The 19,258-nt window shown below is 43.6% G+C and overlaps 1 protein-coding gene across 1 annotated transcript; it reads right to left on the bottom strand.

The window, feature by feature from the left end:
- Positions 1-1,199: 1,199 nt before the first annotated feature.
- Positions 1,200-3,100, bottom strand: IQCF5 (IQ motif containing F5). Its single transcript, XM_003257133.2, has 2 exons — positions 3,027-3,100; positions 1,200-1,653 (listed from the first exon to the last, which is right to left on the bottom strand). Exons 1-2 carry the CDS (start codon positions 3,028-3,030, stop codon positions 1,211-1,213), a joined length of 447 nt encoding a protein of 148 aa, XP_003257181.1. The 5' UTR covers positions 3,031-3,100; the 3' UTR covers positions 1,200-1,210.
- Positions 3,101-19,258: the final 16,158 nt, after the last annotated feature.

Genomic DNA, 19,258 nt, shown 5'->3' with positions numbered 1-19,258 from the left:
GACTTTTAAAAAATGGGAAAAGAAAGTAAGATGTGCTTTTGATCAGACAAAATATATAAGACAAACATTAAAATATGTTCTTTATTTTAAAATAATTCACCTAATTTTGAAGCTATTTAAAGGTTATTTGAAAATATGAAACAAGATAGAAAGGAAGCAGTGAAGTTATGGATATGAAGATGTATTTTTGGTAACAAAGGTTAAAAAGAAAAGATAATATTTTTGTATAAAAATCTTGTGTGACATGTTTTTGTCCTAAAGTAAAATCACTGAACATTTAAGAAAGAGGAGGTATAGGCTGGGCGTGGTGGCTCATGCCTGTAATCCCAGCACTTTGGGAGGCCAAGGTAGGCAGATCACTTGAGGTCAGGAATTTGAGACCAACCTGGCCAGCATGGTAAAACCCCATCTCTACTAAAAATACAAAAAAATAGCTGGGCATGGTGGGCACAACATGATGGTTGCACAACAATGCGAATGTACTTAATGCTACTGAACTATACACCTAAAATGGTTAAAATAGTAAATTTTATGTTATGTATATTTTAACACCATGTTTAAAATAAATCTTTAAAATTTATTTTAAAAGGCTGGGCACAGTGGCTCACACCTGTAATCCCAGCAACTGCAGAGGCCACGACAGGAGGACTCCTTGAAGCCAGGAGTTTGAGACCAGCCTGGGCAACATAGTTAGACCCCCATCTCTACAAGAAATGTTTAAAAAATTAACCAGGTGTGGTGGTGGGCATCTGTGGTCCCAGCTACTCAGGAGACTAAGGCAGCAGGAAAGAGTTGGAAGCTGCAGGAAACTGTGATTGAACCACTATGCTCCAGCCTGAGCAACAGAGCAAGAGCCAGTCTCTATGAATGAATGAATGAATGAATGAATGAATAGCAAAGGATGACACAGTCTTCCATGCTGCACAACCACAGGGGGTTCCATTTACATAGTCTCCCTAGAGTTGGTTGACTTGGTGACCCTGAAACCCCAACTCTTCTACCTATGGCAGACATTGCTAATCAATCACAGGTCCTACTCATCTCAGACAGCTTTCAGAATCCTTCTCCACATGGAACCCAAGACAACCCCTGCTGATTCCTCACAGCTGACTTGTGACATGCCTAGTATTTCCCATCATTATCTCAAACAATGACCTCCTGAAAATACATCTGACGAAGAGAGCTGGGGACACAGATAAAGCAGACCTGGTCATTCTTTTAATGGAAGGGGTATGCATTGTTGTAAGGTACAAGCCTGTGAGCCCAAAGAGATTTCAAGTTGAATATTAAGTTGGTTTTCTTTGAGTTCGTAGTGACCCTCAATAAAGACACAGGAATGGCAGCTGTGCCAGCGCCAATAGACCTGGATGATGCGGACAGCGTTGAGCAAACGACAGTAACGCTGGCGGACACGCCACATGCGGACCCAGGACTGCAGCCTGACTGCTGCCCATTCCTGCTGCACATAGAACTCCAACACCATCCTCCGCCTCTTTGCCAGCAGCTTCTCCAGCACCTGCCTCCACCAGCACTGAATGATCCAAGCGCTGTGGGCTGCACGCAGCAGTGTGCGTCGCACCAGCATGCCCCGCCACCAGGCCTGGATGAAAACAGCTGCAGACCTTTCTGTCATGATGGTCTTCTCTTCTGGGCCTTACAAGAGAAAACAGACACGCTCAGGGTATGCCAGGAAGGGGCCCTGATCCTCTATCAATGATGGCTCCTTCCTCTGAAGTTCAGCACCGGGCAGGGCAACAGCTGAACCCAGGAGACCAGGTAGACCCCCCTCTGCCACCCACAGGTTAGTGGACGTGCTCACCTCACTTGACCTCTGAGTCTCAATGTCCCCATCTACAAAATAGGTGTACATCTGCCCTAGCTACCTCACCCCATTTTCCATGGACCTTGCTGGCCAGTCTAAAGCAAGAACACTGTGACTTGGAGGTAAAAGAGCTGCCATCTACCTGGGATCCATGACTCTTCCCTTCAGAGCCCTCCCACCTGCTGGAGAAGTGGTGTCCTTTGCTCCCCCTGCCCTCTTTGCTCTGACTTCAGGTCAAACCCACAAGCTGCTGTGTTCCCTCCTCTTCATCAAAGTAGTAACAGATTCCTCCACCTCACACACATTGTGAACAGCTTGAACTTCAGCTATGCATGCATCTGTACAAACATGCACACTCCACACACTAACACACATTTTGCCCCTTGGTCCCTGCATTCCCCACAGTCCCCATTTGCAGCCCCCAGCCCTATGTGGTCTGGGATCACACTCCTCTGCCCCACTCCTGGCCACAATCTCCACTCTGTATCTCAGCCAGACTCACATCTCTCTGCCTGATAAGAAAATGGGGGCAAGAGACAGCCAATCCCCATTCATTCCAGCTCTGCATACCCTGACGTTTCACCCCAGTTTTTCTGGGACACCCTGATTGATGTCAGGTAATGAGGACAGGTGCCTGTTTCCCTCACTGAAGCCACTCTTTGTACAATAAATTACAGGGGCATAGATCTTTGAGTCACTCTGCTGGACCACAGGGGTCAGAGATGTCACTAGACATCTCTGGACCCAGCCACCCACGGCTCTCTGGACCCAGCCACCCACGGAGTTGTGGGTAAGGGTGTGGCCTGGTAGGGGTGACGGTGTTGGGGGTGGAGTCGCTTCCCTCTTCTCCCCTTTGTTCGTTCCAGCTCTGTTCTATCGATGTGATTTCATCATTATCTTTGATGATCATTTAAAACAGCTTGCCATCCTTCTGGAATCAGAATGTATGGGGGGAAATAGGGAAGAAAGTGAAAGGTGCTCTCCCACTGCTAGATGCCAAGTCAAACACCATTCTCACTGTTTCTAGACAGCTTCCTGGCTTTCTCTAGGACTTCAAGCATGGAGGGGGGGTCCTGTCATGAGTAACTGTGGGGAACTTACTCTCCCTTCTCAGAAAGCTGGTGTGGTTCTGACTGCCTCTTACAAAACATCTGACTGGGGACAGGTCGTAAAATCCCCACAGGTCTGGACTTTACTAAATTACCCATGGTTAGGGGCTAGATGGTTCCATCACCCTCCGGCCCGCACTCCTCCGATCAGGACTCCAACAGGAAGAGTGGAGGAAGGGCAGGACCTGTGATGTCATAAGGGCACCTGTGATGCAGGCACCAGGACAGCTTCCAGCATATGAGCCTCTTCTAAGGAAAACCTAGAAGACCCCAAGTACTGACCCATTGACACAAAGGTATATAATGCTGCTCATTAAAATCTGGCTTGTATTCATTAAATGCCTTTCAGTTCCTTTAAACACTGGTATTCCAAATAACTATTAGAATGGGTTTGCTCTCTATGTACAGATATAGAAAAGTACAAGATTTCGGGCCGGGCATGGTGGCTCAAGCCTGTAATCCCAGCACTTTGGGAGTCCGAGGTTGGTAGATCACGAGGTCAGGAGTTCAAGACCAGCCTGGCCAACATGATGAAACCCCACCTCTACTAAAAATACAAAAAAAATTAGCCAGGTGTGGTGGCACGCACCTGTAGTCCCAGCTACTCGGGGAGGCTGAGGCAGAGAATTGCTTGAACCTGGGAGGTGGAGGTTGCAGTGAGCCGAGATCGCACCACTGCACTCCAGCCTGGGTGACAGAGTGAGACCTCGTCTCAAAAAAAAAGAAAAGAAAGGAGAAGAAAAGAAAAGAAAAGTACAAGATTCCGTAAGTGAATCAAATCAAGATGAAAGGCAAGGTGATACCAATATAAACACACATTTATACACATGTGCTGTAAAGGCATTATCTTACAGAGAGGGAATAGGAGGGTGTACACAAAAACTAACAATATCTCTGATGAGGACGGTGGAATTGGAGGGACACGACAAACTCCTTCACTGTCCCTAAGCCCCCTATGTCTGACCTATCTGCAGGTCAGTCTGTTTTTAGGCACCTGAGAGGACAGGACACTCACAGGCCAGAAAACTCCATGAGGCCCCCAGGACTAGCCTGGGCTCCATCCAAAGCTCAAATGGGTTCAAGTGCTCTCCTGTCTTCCTCTGTCCCTGAACACCTCAAGGCCATGATCAGATAGATGAGGGTGGTCACTGCATAAGCAGGGGCCCGTTCTGCCTGATCGCAGCCTCTGAAGACCCAGCTGGACATGGTGAGGCACAGCCCCAGGGTCACTGAGGAGTGCACTGGGAATGTGTAGGGTGAGTATGGGAGAGGCCGATGTGGGTCTATAGGGGGAATGTAGGGAAGAGGAGGAGGTGCTTTGAGGATGGCGGGTGTGTCGGTTTGAAGTTAATGGAATGAGGGAGTGGGGAAGACAGCAGTGAGGTGGGGGATGGGGAAATAGTGGGGTACAATGTGTAGGACAGGGAAGGAGCAGGAAGCACCTATTTGAAGATAAAGATCTTGGCCAGGCCCCCGGGAGACCTGTGTCAATTTAGTGCCTCCATCAGTCTGGCTCCAGAGTCAAGCCACTAGTCACCACATTCCTGTCCATGGTAATAGCAATGCAGTGATATTAGCCCCACTTCGCAGCTGAGAAAATGGAGGTGCAGAGATCATGCTTGGCTCACCTCACCCAGTTTCATAGCTGGTCAGCTGTGGAGCTAGCATTTGGTCCCAGCTCTGCTCCACTCTGAGCCTTGGCGCCAAACCACCACATCATGCAGATCCCAGCATCTCCATGTTTTCCCAAAGCTTCTTGTTCTCATTGTTTCTAGAAAAATCCTGCTGAAAAACCTCCATCCTGAATCTTAAAAAATTAGCCAAGCAAAAGAAGCCAGACTCTGAAGAGGGCACACCGTGTGAATCCATGTGTGTGTGCACTGCAGTGGAGACAGCTGTCATCAATGGGGACACAGCAGTGGTTGCCCAGACTTTGGGATGGAGACTGAATGGGAATTCTGTGGGTAATGGAATGTTCTAGATTTTTTTCTGTGTTTTTCTTTTTTTTTTTTTTTCGTGAGACAGAGTCTAGCTGTGTCACCTAGGCTGGAGTGCAGTAGCATGATCATGGCTCACTGCAGCCGCAACCTCCTGGGCTCAAGCAATCCTCCAACCTCAGCCTCCAGAGCAGCCACCACACCCAGCTAATTTTTGTATTTTTTGTAAAGACAAAGTTTCACCATGTTGCCCAAGCTGGTCTCAAACTCCTGAGTTCAAGCAATCTGTCTGTCTTGGCCTTCCAAAGTGCTGGGATTACAGACATGAGCCACCACACCCAGCCTAGAATGTTCTGTATTTTGGTTGCCAAGATGGTCACATAGGTGTATAAACTTGTCCCCAAAAAATCAATGAAATGTACATCTAAAATGGATATATGTTATATGTATGTAAATTATGCCTCAATAAAAGCTCATTTAAATACCTCTATCCATCTCAGTTATAACACAGAGATCATCATACTAGGATCCAAGTGTGTTTGGCTGTTAGGGGAAGGATAAAGGTCCCTGCACTCCAAGGGCACAGGAAAGATCCCATTACTAGAGCCCAGTGGAACAAGGAGGCTGGAGTCCAGAAAGGAGAGAGATCTAGACAGGGAAGAGGCCCAGGGGCTGGGGCACTGGGGGATGAGGTGACCCTAGAGGCAGGGTGGGTGCTGGGCCTTGAGTGCTACTAGAACCAGCTCAGCCTCTAGCCAGTGGGCAAGGAGGAGGCACCCCAGGGGCTGAGGAGCAGAGGAAGATGCCATCCAAGGAAAGTGTGCTGGGTGAGGGGGCTGCGGCGAGCATGGTGGAGTGAGCCTCCTGGATCTGGGGTAAGGGATGCAGCACAGGGAGCAAGACACAGGCCCCTCAGGGCCACTGTGGGTGAGCACTGAGCACAGAAGTACCAGCATCCCAGGGTACCATTCTCCCATCCCACCCCCACCATTCTCCACCTCCTCTACAAGAGTTTCCCCCAGAGGTTCTCAGTAGGCCCCTCGAAGGAGGGCTGGAAAAGGGAGAAGAAAGCAGGACTCAGTGAGGGTCCCAGTGGGACCAGCCCTCTGCATGTGCTCCCAGCCCCATGGCCTGCAGAGGAGGGAAAGCAGGTCTCCTGGGAATGGGCTGTTCTAAGGCAACCCTCAGCCCCTGCCTCAGGCATTTCTTCTGCAGCAGCCCCAGCCCCACCCCCAGATAAGTGACCCTCACATGCAGCCCCTGGCACAGCAGCCTCCCAGGAGGACCCAGGAGTTTACTTGGTGGATCCTGCACCTTGGGAAGCCCCGTGGCCCCCTTTAAAGATTTCCACCTGATCTATATCCACCTGTGGTCCTCACCTGATCTTATACAATCACCTGTTTGCTGACTGGCCCCTTTCCTCACTGGTTCCTAGACGGCAGAGGCTGAGCATTCATCTTGTTTGTGACCCCAGAGGCTGCACAATACCAGGACATAGTAGGTGAAAAATAATTGTTCACCGAATGTATAATGAGTGGATGAATGAACGGACTATCTACCCATAGCCCACCTCTCTGAGGAGACCTGGAGCCCCCAGGGTCTGCATTCCTGGAGACAAATTCTGTCATTCCCTCCTCTGTCCCCTCTACCCTGGTAAGGGTGGGCAAGGGCATGGAATGGACATGGGCTGGTGCTGAAAGTCCCAGATCTGAGGTGAGGAGGCTAGGGACTTTGGGACTGGAGGAGAAGGATGACACGGGGAAGGCAGGGGAGGGAGAAATAAAGAAGCCTGGAGGGGTCGGGAACAGTGGTGCTCCCTGTAATCCCAGCACTTTGGGTGGCAGAAGAGGGAGGATCACTTGAGGCCAGGAGATCAAGGCTGCCTGATCGTGCCACTGCACTCCAGCCTGGGCCACTGCACTCCAGCCTGGGCAACACAGTAAGACCCTGTGGAAGGAAGGGAGGAAGGAAAGAAAAGAAGGAAGGGAGGGAGGAAGAAACCTGAAGTGGGAAGAGAGAGGGGAAGCGTGGGGACTTGGAGTCTGAGAGAGAAAGGGGGAGCAGGGAGGAAGAAGGTGAAACAGAATGTGATTTATTTATTTTTTCTTTCTTTCTTTCTTTCTTTCTTTTTTATTTTTTATTTTTTGACAGGGTCTCGTTCTGTCACGCAGGGTAGACTACAGTAGCATGATCTCAGCTCACTGCAATTTCTGCTTTCTGGGTTCAAGTGATTCTCAAGCCTCAGCCTCTCAAGTAGCTGGGATTAAAGGTGTCCACCACCACGCCCAGCTAATTTTTGTATGTTTAGTAGAGACGGGGTTTCACCATGTTGTCCAGGCTGGTCTCGAACTCCTGACCTCAAGTGATCCGCCCACCTTGGCCTCCCAAAGTGCTAGGATCACAGGCGTGAGCCACCGTACCCAGCCTTATAGTATTTTCTTATAGCAGCCTGGACAAACTAAGACAGGGGACTAGAACAACAGAAGTTTAATTGGCTCACAGTTCTGGAGGTTAGAAATCCAAAATCAACGTGTCAGCAAGGCCATCCTCCTGAAACCTGTAGGAAAACGACCTTCCTTTCCTCTTCCTAGCTTTGGGGGATGTGCTGGCATCCCCTATGGTGTTCCACGGCATGTAGACACATCGCTCCAATCCTCTCTCTTCACATGGCATTCTCCCTGTGTCTTCACATATTCTTCCCTCTGTGCACATCTGTGCCTGTGTCCAACTTTCCCCTTAATATAAGGACACTACTCATACCGGATTAGGGCCCACCCAATGACTTCATCTTATTGACTACATCTGCAAAAACTCTATTTCCAAATAAGGTCACTTTTCGAGGTATTGAGGGTTAGGACTTCAACATATCTTTTAGGAGGGATACACTTCAACCTATAACACCAACCACAAGCCAGTGATTGGCTGCAGGATTCCCCTTAGGAGAGGACATGATCTTGGTCAAATCTCTTCCCTATGGCCAAAGACAATTCCCAATGGATGACAGCAGTGACCCAGCAGCAGCCAATATTCCCAAGAGATGTGAGATGGGTCACCAGCTATGAAGAAAGGATCCACTACATCTGCAAATCCACTGCAGCCCAACCCTTTATGCCACTCGTGCCTACTTGCTTCCCATAGTAAATGTTCACCATTTAAAAATAACGATTCTGGTTGGTCTTGTCTCCTGGGAAAACTTAAAAGAGAAGGGTTATGTCTTTGCTATTGTGAATAGTGCTGCAATAAACATACATATGCATGTGTCTTTATGATAGAATGATTTATCTTCCTTACAACGTAAATGCCCATCAATGGTAGACTGAGAAAATGTGGTACATATATATACACCATGGAATACTATGCAGCCATAAAAAAGAATGAGATCATGTCTTTTGCAGGAACATGGATGGAGCTGGAGTCCATTATCCTTAGCAAACTAACACAAGAACAGAAAACCAAATACCACATGTTCTCACTCATAAGTGGGAGCTAAATGGTGAGAATACATGGACACATAGAGGGGAACAACAGATGCTGGGGCCTATTGGAGGGTGGATGGTGGGAGGAGGGAGAAGATCAAGAAAAATAACTTATGGGTAATAGGCTTATTACCTGGGTGACAAAATGTACAAGAAACCCCAATAACACAAGTTTACTTAGGTTTAATAAACCTGCATATGTACTCCTGAAGAAAAAAGAAAAGGGTCAAAAGGACAAGCTACAGGCCCATCATTTACTTTGAGACTGTCAGTCACATACCTTTTCCCCTTCATCCACTACCCTTTCTAGATTCCTTTCCTGTTTGACTTGCCTCTCTGCTGTCTACACAGGCCGCCAGTAAGGGGAAGGGAAGTGGGTGCAGTGATGATCCAGACCCTCATCCCTGGCTATAATTCTCTGGCTATAATTCTCAGGCTATGATTGCTGTATGGGTTAATCTACCATTACACCTGAGCAGTGAAGCACCAAGAAATTTTCCAGTGAATCATCCAAGCCACACTCACAGTCTTTCCTGCTCACCTCCACCTAGTGTAGCAGCAGTGCATCTTCTCCTAATGATCATTGTTAATTATTCCTGCCAACAGAGTGACTCCTTTCGTTATAGAGTGACTGCTTGTCTCTTGGCATAAGGAGGATAAAGTGAACAGGTCACAGCCATAGCTTTATGTTTAGTGAGATTCTTACTGTGACCCCTGATAAATGTCTTTCCTCCCTAGAATCTAGTACCTCCAGTCAGATGGAGCCTGAAGTTACAGGGACAGAATGCATAAATTCCCAAGTGAATAACTTGAAGGGTAGTCACAGATCCACTATCATTCCACACACTGGTTCCTGTTAGGGACTCAGCATTGTGTAATGGACATTGACTTGGGGCATGGTTGGGCATTCTACAACTGGTAGGTCAATACAGCCCACTGCCTGGCTGTTTTTGTACATCCTACAAAGAATACTTTGTACATTTTGCAGTGATTGGAAAAACTCAAAGAATATTATTTCATGACACATGAAAATTATACAAAATTCAAATTTCTGTGTCTATAAAGTTTTATTGGAACACCACCATGCTTATTTGCTTATATATTTTCTATAGCCACATTTGCACTACAGTGACAGAGTTAAATATTTGTTGAAGGGGACCATACATGGCACTCTGCTCACTTCCACTGCTGCTCAGCCCACAAAAATCACAGAGGTGCAGTTATAGCTAAACAGTGTTTTGTGCGCCACATATACTACTGTACTGTGACCTATTTTTTAATTACCAGTGCATGCCCATCACATCAAAATAAGAAGAAAAGAGAAAAGCAGACTTTAAATGTCGCACTTTTAAGACAATGGCAAAGCATTGTGTCCATTATGCAATGACACTATAGCTGTGCTAAAAGAATACAACGTTATACATCAACATTACCAGACTAAGCACTCCACAATATTCTTAACTTGCAAGAAGTTAATAATCATCAAAGTTAAACATTTTAAGTAGCATATCTCATCACAGTAGAATTTCTTTACAAAAACTAAAAAATCAAAATGAGACTGCAAGCAAAATAGGTTACCAAGTTGCTCATTTGTTAGCCAAGCAGGGAAAGGTTATTACCAGTAGTGAGTTAATTAAATCATATTTGATTGCAACAGCTGAAGAAATGTGTCCAGAGAAAATAAACATTATTAGCCTTTTTTTTTTTTTTTTTTTTGAGGCAGACTGTAGCTCTGTCACTCAGGCTGGCATGCAGTGGTGTGATCTCAGCTCAGTGCAACCTCCACCTCCCTAGTTCAAGCAATTCTCCTGACTCAGCCTCCTGAGTAGCTGGGATTACAGGCACGTGCCACCACACCTGACTAATTTTTGTATTTTTAGTAGAGACGGGGTTTCACCATGTTGGCCAGGCTGCTCTTGAACTCCTGACCTCAGGTGATCCACCCATCTCAGCCTCCTGAATGCTGGGATTACAGATGTAAGCCACCGTGCCCAGGCCCTTGTTAGCCTTTCAATGAGAATAACTGCTCAAAAAGTCAAAGACATGAGTAACAATATCAATAGCCAATTAAACAACAAGGCAAATGATTTCAAGTGGTTTTTCTTGGCTCTTAATGAGTTGACAGATGTACAAATACAGCTTGGCTGTTGCTTATTGAAGGGGAACTGCCAAGCTTGAAGCGACAGAAATTAACCTCTATGTGTATGAAACAAACATGGATGAGAATATTTGTTGAAGAAATTGAGAAAATGCTAATTCAACACAGCCTGAAATGGAATCTGCCAAGATGTGATAAATCTGATAGTAGTGAAAATATGTGTGAGGCGGAACAAAGGCTTAGTTGAAAAAACAAAGTTTATGAAAACGTAGGTGCTTAAAGCCTATGGTTATTCATTGTATCATTCATCTGTAGGTACTTTGTGGAAAATATTGGAATCAATCCTGTTACTGAACCAGTAGTGTCAATGGTAGACTTCACATGGCATCATTGACTCAACCATCATCAGTTCCATGAACTTTTTTTAGAAATAGAAGCTGAATTTGCTGGCTTGCCCAACCACACAGCAGTTCCATAGCTTAGCAATGGTAAGGTTTTACTGAGAACTTTAAAGTTTAAGGTCGAGATTGAAATTTTTCTGAATGAGAAAAACTGCCTTTGACTACTATTATCAAACACTGAATAGCACTAGAAATAAGTTTTTGCTGCAGTCTTTATGTTCCTTAATGAATTAAACCTGAAGTTAAAGGGCAAAACAAAACTTATACGTAATATCTATACTATGGTAAAGTCAAGTTGGCAACAATGTTGAATCACAAGTAATGTTAAGCTGCTCTAAGTACTTCCCGAGCTGTCAAAAGTTAAAACATGAAGTGAGACATCCATTCCCACACAAATTTGCAGGGAGTATCTTTTCTGAACTCAAACTGCAGTTCCAGCAGCACGTGCATTTCAGACTTCTATGCAAGTACAAGGGGAATTTCAACATTTCTAAATATATTTATTTAAGCAATTGAGTAGCGACCACCTGAACTTCAACTGGAAGTAGTTAATCAACAATGTAATGACATGCGTACAGGCAAATGTCAAAAGAAGAATCTAATAGAACTCTATAAATATCTCCCAAGTGAAGAATATTCTCAATCAAAGTCATATGTTCATGGACTCTATATTAGTTCATTTTTCCACTGCTATAAAGAAATACCTGAGACTGGGTAACTTATAAAGAAAAGAGGTCTAATTGGCTCATGATTCTTCAGGCCGTACAGGAAGCATGGCAGCATCTGCTTGGCTTCTGGGGAGACCTCAGGAAACTTACAATCATGGCAGAAGATGAAAGGGAAGCTGGCACTTCACATGGCTAGAGCAGGAGGAAGGGTCGCAGGGAGGAGGCGGGGGAGGTGCTACACTTTTAAACAACCAGATCTCATGGGAACTCACTATCACAAGAACAGCACCAAGGGGATGGTGCTAAATCCTTCATGAAGGACCACCCCATGCTCCAATCACCTCCCATCAGGCCCCACCTCCAACATTGAGAATTACAATTCAACATGAGATTTGGTGGGGATACAGATCCAAACCACATCAGATTCATATTAGTATTTGGCAGTACCAAATATTTTACATAGTGCCTATATGTGTAAAAAGATATTGCAAAGATGAAATGTATAAAATTCATCACATATAAGCATGTGCAACTGATTTTGATGACAGGAAACACTAACTTTCAACCCTAATTAAAGTAAACATTGTCCCTCTGCCCCCCAAAAAATGCATTGTTCTCATTAGTCCACCTGTATTACAAAACTTACTCCATTTTTATTATATCTTTTATTTCATCAATAAAAATTTGTGGAACATTGTTTTCTCTCTTGCTATATAACTACATATACACGTCATATCATCAATTTTGCCTCTCAACCCATGAAGCTGGAAATGTTTACTATGTATCTAATCCTTTACTGGAAAAGTTTACTAACTCATTTCTCTAATGGCTAATGGTGATGAGCATCTTTTCATGTGCTTAGTTGGTATCTATATATCTTCTTTAGTAATGTGTCTACTCAAGTCTTTGGCCATATTTTAATGGGCTGTTTATTATTGTATTCACTGAGGTTCTCCAGAGAAACAGAACCAATAGGAGGTAGAGATAGAAATAGATTTATCATGAGATTGGCTCACTGCAACTATAGAGGCTGAGAAGTCTCACAATCTGCCCTCTGAAAGCTGGAGAACCAGGAAAGCTGGTGATGTAATTTGGCTGGAGTTGGAAGGGTGGGAAAGGGAGGAGTGCCCTCTGGTGCAAGTCCCAAAGTCAAAAGCCAGAGAGCCAGGAGCTCTGTAGGAGAAGGTGAATGTCCCAGCTCAAGAAAAGAGAGTGAATTCACACTTCTTCCACCTTTTTCTTCTATTTAGGCTCTCAACAAATTGGATACTAGACACCACATTGGTGAGGGCAACTTCATTGACCCAGCCTACCAATTTCAATGCTAATCTCTTCCAGAAACATCCTCACAGACACACCAAGAAATCGTGTTTTACCAGCTATCTGGGCATCTTTTAACCCAGTCAAGTTGACACATGCATTAACCATCACAATTGCTAATTAATTTTGAGAGTTCTCAATATATTATGGATAAAAATTATCTGTGAGGTAGGTGATTTATATTTTCTTCCATTATGTGGCTTGTATTTTCATTTTCTTAACAATAATCTTTCACGGATGAAGTCCAATTAGTAAATTTTTTTCCTTTATGAATTTCACATTTGTTGTCATATCTAAGAACTCCTTTTCTAATTCTAGATAATAAAGATTTTCTCATATGTTATCTGCTAAGATTTTATAGTTATGTTTTACATTTATAGCCATGATTCATTTTGAATTAATTTTTATATGAGGATTAGGTTGAGGTTCATTTTCTTGCATATGAATTTCCAGTTATTTGACCATTTGTTGAAAAGACTATCCTTTTTCCATTGGAATCCCTTTGTATCTTTGTCAAAACATGATTGGCCTTGTTTGTGTGAATCTATCTCTGGACTGTCTAGTCTATTTCATTGATCTATGTGTCTATCCCTTTACCAATACCACAGTCTTAATTATTACTGCAGCTTTATAATAAGTCTTAAAATTAAATAATATGATTACTCTAAATTTATTGTTTTTTTCAGAAGTGCTCTGGCTATCCTAATTCTTTGAATTTTCCACACAAATTTTAAAATCAACTTGTCTATATCTATAAAAATCTTTCTGGCATTTTGATTGGAATTACATTAAATCTATAGATCAATTTGTGTATAATTAACATCTTTACTTTGCTGAGTCTTCCAATCTGTGAACACAGTATGTTTCTCCATTGATTTAGGCCTTCTTTGGTTTCTTTTGTCAGTGTTTTTTAGTTTTCCAAATACAGATTTTTTACATGCTTTGTTAGATTTATACTTAAGAATTTCATTTTATGGAACTATTGTAAATAGTTTTTTACATTTAAGTTTCCAATTGTTAGTATATAGAAACATGACTGAATTTTGTGTTAACCTTATTTCCTGCAGTGTTGCTCAATTATCTTATCTATTCTAGAAGATTTCTGGCTTTCATTTTGTAGATTCCTTGGGATTTCCTACATGGACAATCCTGTTGCTTATGAATAGGGGTAGTTTTATTTTTTTGTTTCCAATCTGTATATCTCTATTTCTTTTTCTGGCAGGGACATCTAGTAAACGGGACTGGCAAGAGAAAACACCCTTGCCTTGTTCCCAACCTTGGTGGAAAGCATTTCATCTTTCTCTATTAAGTAGAATGTTACCTGTAGGATTTTTGTAGATAAACTTTATCAGGTTGAGAAAATTCCCTTCTAGTCCTAATTTGCTGAGAGTTTTTATTATGAATTAATAAATTTTGTCAAATGTTTTCTGTACTTCAAGTGATATAACCATGTGGTTTTCCCCCTTTTAAATTAATCATGTAAGTTACAATGGTTGGTTTTCAAGTATTGAAACTGTGCATACTTGAAATATTGAAGTTGTGCATTCCTGAAATGAGGCCCACTAGGTCATGTTGTGGTGTGTGTGTAATACATACAGTCATGCACTACATAACAGTATTTCAGTCACATATACACCATTGGTCCCAGAATGCTATAATACTATATTTTTACTGTACTTTTTCTATGTTTAGGTACACAGACACTTACCATTGTGTTATAATTGTCTAAAACATTCAGCAGAGTAACATGCTGTACAGGTTTGCAGCCTAGGAGCAATAGGCTGTACCTCTTCTCTATAGCCTAGTTATGTAGAAAACTACACCATCTACATGTATGTAAGCACACTTTATGTTGTTCCCACCTAATGATGCATTTCTCAGAACATATCCCCATCATTAAGCAATATGTGACTGTAATATTATATACTTTCTGTTAAATTGGATTTGCTAATATTTTGTTAATAAACTTTTTGCTTCTATGTTCATGAAGTATATTGGTCCACAGTTTTCTTTTTTTTTTTTTTTTCTGAGATAGAGTTTCACTCTTGTTGCCAAGGCTGGAATGCAGTGGCACGAATTCAGCTCACTGCAACCTCTGCCTCCTGGTTTCAAGCATTTCTTCTGCCTCAGCCTCCCGAATAGCTGGGATTACAGGTGCCCACCATGTCCGGCTAATTTTTGTATTTTTAGTAGAGATGGGGTTTCACCATGTTGGCCGTGCTGCTCTCAAACTTCTGACCTCAGGTGATCCACCTGCCTCGGCCTCCCAAAGTGCTGGGATTACAGGCATGAGCCACCGGGCCCGGCCTTGGTCCATAGTTTTCTATTCTTATGCTATCTTTATCTGGTCTTAATGCCAGGATAATGTTGGCCTCATAAAATGAACTGAGAAGTGTCTCTCCTCTTCTATTTTGCAGAAAAGATTATGTAGAATGGGTGTTATTTGTAAAATATTTGGTAGAAGTTGCCAATAAAACTATCTAGAAGGTTTTAAACTGCAAATTCTACCTTTTAAATAGCTATAGAATGACTCCAGTTATTTATTTCATCTTGGATAACTTTTGGTACGGTAGTTTTTTGTTTTCAAGGAATTGATCAATTTCATTAATTTAATGTATGTATACTTACTTGTTCATAGTATTCCCTTATTATCCTTATCAAGTACCATAGGAAGCTCTGATGCTGAAATGGCCGGCAGAATTGCTCAATTTGAATGTGGTGGTCAGGTGGTTATCCATTCACCTGGATCAGTCATCGTGGGTGGCATCTGGAAGGGCTTGACCTTGGGCAAGGCAGGCTTTCTGCAGCTGAAGCAGTACCTGAAGGAGCTGACAGCTGCAGTCAGCACTCCCAGGAGCTGATACAACAGGTCCTCTGTTGAAGGGGAGTCTGAATGGTACATCTCCACGTCCACCACAAGCACGATCTGTCTAACCTAGCTTGAGAGTCTCTCTCTCTCTCTTTCTCTCTGTTTCTCAGAGACAGGGTCTCACTCTGTTACCAAGGCTGGAGTGCAGTGGCATGATCACAGCTCACTGCAGCCTCAACATTTTGGGCTCAAGTGATCCTCTCACCTCAGCCCCCCAGTAGCTGGGACCACAGGCACATACCACCCTGCCCAGATAATTTTTGTATTTTTTTTAGAGATGGGATCTTGCTATGTTGCCCAGGTTGGTCTAGAACTCCTGGGCTCAAGTGATCCTCCTGCCTTGGCCTCCTAAAGTGCTGGGATTACAGGTGAGAGCCACTGTGCCTAGCCAGAAGTCTCATTTTCTAATAGGTGGGTATTACTAATTTGCATTTACTGATTCCTAATATAGCTGGCTTATTGCTATATTATTTTGTACTCTAAATCTATCATTTCTCTTAAGATTTATTTTTATCGTCCTGTCTTTTGTTGGATTAACTAGGTTTTCAGTGAGTTTTGAGATGGGCGAGGTTTTTTTCTTCCTACTGTTTTAGAAATTGTGTCAGATATTGTGAGCTGCGTACCCATACTGAGTCTCACTTCATCATTAAAAAGAACTGATTTTATTGGGGTTGGCAACATGCGCAATTAAAGGAATAGCGTTTCTCGGCCTCCCTTGCGACAGGAGTGGTCACGTGATATTCGCTGGCCAATGAGATGTCAGCAGGAGTCGCTGGGTGGGCCTTCTGGGACACCTCTTTAAGGAGCCAGGCTGGGCTCAAATGGGCCTTTTTCCCATTTCATCTTAACCCCCTTCTTCCCTAAAATGTGAATTTGATGGCCAGCACTCTGGTAACCACTTTGAGAGCATGAGGACCTGGGTTACCTCCCCAACATGGTGGGGAGGTGGTGCGGGAAACAGTAGATGCTTAGTTCCGTGATGACATCATGGTGCTGTCCACCGAGCCTGGACTGTCCACTCTCAGACTTCTTTTAGGTGATGTAAACCAAACCTCTAATTTGTTTGACTCACTGTATTTTAGATTTCTGTGTTAGCTGAATGTAATTTCTAATTCACCTAGACGTTATATACCTCATTGCTTTTCTTCTGGTACTTAACATGTTAACACAGATTTTATTTTGCCTATGGAGCATCTGAAGCAAATCAGTATCACTTGGGCCTCAAATGAGGCAAGAACTTTAGCCCAAGTTCCTTTTCTCCATACACTGTCTCCAGCAACCTCCCATGTTGCCATCACTTGAGAAATAGACATATTTTATGGAAATATACATATTTTGGCCAGACGCGGTGGCTCACGCCTGTAATTCCAACACTTTGTGAGGCTGACGTAGGCAGGTTGCTAGAGCCCCGGAATTTGAGACCAGCCTGGGCAGCATAGTGAGACCCCATCTCTACAAAAAATACAAAAATTAACCGGGCATTGTGGCACGCACCTGTAGTCCCAGCTACTCAGGAGGCTGAAGTGGAAGGATCACTTGGGCCTGGGAGGTGCAGCCTGCAGTGAGCCATGATCCAGCTACCACACTCTAGCCTGGTGAAAGAGAGAGACCTTGTCTAAAAGAAAAAAAGAAATATACATATTTTATAGGAAAATCTTACTCAGTCATAATAATAAATGTTAGTGGCATCTGTACTCATCACTACGTCTTGTGCCATTCTCCTGGATTTGTTTTCCTTTGTCATGGAGTTAATTTCCCAGAGTTATAGTCAGAGACTTTTGATGTAGACTAAATTTTGAATTAAAATAATGTCTTTCACTTTGGACTTACACTTGAATGACATTTGGGGTAGTATAGCATTCAATGCTCACATTTACTTTCTCTCAGAGCATTGGGAGTGTTGCTCCATTTTCTCCTTGCACCCAGTGTTGATGCTGAGAAAGCTTATGTGAATCTGAAACTTGTTCCTTAGGAGGTGATGTGTTGATTCCTTTTCCTCTTTAAATATTTAAGTATTCTATCTTCATCAGTTATGAAATTGTGCTGTGACCTGTGTGAAGCTCCATCTGTTTTCCTTCATCTTTTGAGGGCAAGTGAGTCTCTTTAAGCTCTGGAAAACTCATCAGTGCTTTGAATGTTTCTGCCTCCATCTCTGCAATTTCTTTCTCAGGAATACACAGTCAACCATGACTGGAACTTCTGGATCAATGCCTCATTCTTTTATTTATTTTCTTTAAGCTTTTCATTTCTCTGACCTTTTGTGCTACACTCCAGGAGGATTCTTCACATCAAAATTTCCACTCACTAATCTGCACTTTATATGTGCATTCTGCTATTCATCCCACCTACTGGGTTTTAATTTTGACGATCGTTATTCCTTTCTGAGATCCATAAATGGCTTTTTAATAAGGGCTTGTTCTTCTGTATCTAAGATGTCTTCCTCCACCCAATGAGGATATTAATTTCTCAAGTCTTTCCCTTGGTTATCAGGTTTCTGCTTGCAGAGTTTAAGAATGCTTTTTCATGCTATTGGTTTCCTCCAAAGCTTGATGGTTCTTGTTTGGGTGCTTATCTTTGTTTTTAGATTTCCCATTAGCCTATTGAGTGCCACGTCCCTGACTCCATGGATTGTAGGGGAGGGGGGGGCCAACTCTTGGATAATATCGGGGTGAGTTTATGATTCTGTGCTGAGAAAGATTCTTCTGCAGAAAGTTGGGGCTGTGGCTCCACTCTCTCTTTGCAATCAGTGTTGTTGCTGAGAAAGCTGAAGTCACCCTGACTTACTCCTTAGTGGGTAAGCCATTGGTTTTATTTCCTGTTTAAATGTTTCAGTATTTTGGTGGGGCGCAGTGGCTCATGCCTGCAATCCCAGCACTTTGGGAGGCCAAGGCAGGTGGATCACCTGAGGTCAGGAGTTCAAGACCAGCCTGGCCAACACGGTGAAACCCCGTCTCTACTAAAAATACAAAAATTAGCCGGGCGCAGTGGTGGGCACCAGTAATCCCAGCTACTTGGGAGGCTGAGGTGGGAGAATCGCTTGAACCCAGGAGGTGGAGGTTGCAGCGAGCTGAGATCGTGCCACTGCAGCCTGGGCAACAAGAGCAAAACGCACCTCAAAAAAAAAAAACAAAAAAAAAAAAAAAAAAAAACAAGTTTCAGTATCTTCATTCAGTTTAACTTCAGCCATAACATATTTTGGGTTCCATCTGTTTTCACTCATCTTGATGCCATTGGTCAACTGTCTTAAACTGTAATTCTTTCTAAAGAATCTCATTAAAACTCTCATTGATGATGGGAGATCCTCTCATTCATGCTTGCGTGCTCCTTCCCTCCATTCTCCATCCTTTCTCAGAAGCACACGTTCGACCAACAGTGGAACTTCTGGGTCTTCCATTTCAGTGAGGTGGCCTGTCAGGGTGGGACCTCTGTGGGTGGTCCTCTGGGCAGGGTCCTTGCTGTGCAAGGGTGTCACATGGCACCAGGCCCTGGCGGGTCACAGAGCCCTCTGCCGTCAGCCACTCTCTTGCCAACTGTGTAGCTCAGCAGAGAGCCGGCTGC

The sequence above is a fragment of the Nomascus leucogenys genome, chromosome 4 (assembly GCF_006542625.1).
Source record: "Nomascus leucogenys isolate Asia chromosome 4, Asia_NLE_v1, whole genome shotgun sequence".
Classification (NCBI taxonomy): Eukaryota; Metazoa; Chordata; class Mammalia; order Primates; family Hylobatidae; genus Nomascus; species Nomascus leucogenys.
The sequence above is the reverse complement of the archived record's forward strand: the minus strand, read 5'-3'. Positions and strand labels throughout refer to the sequence as shown.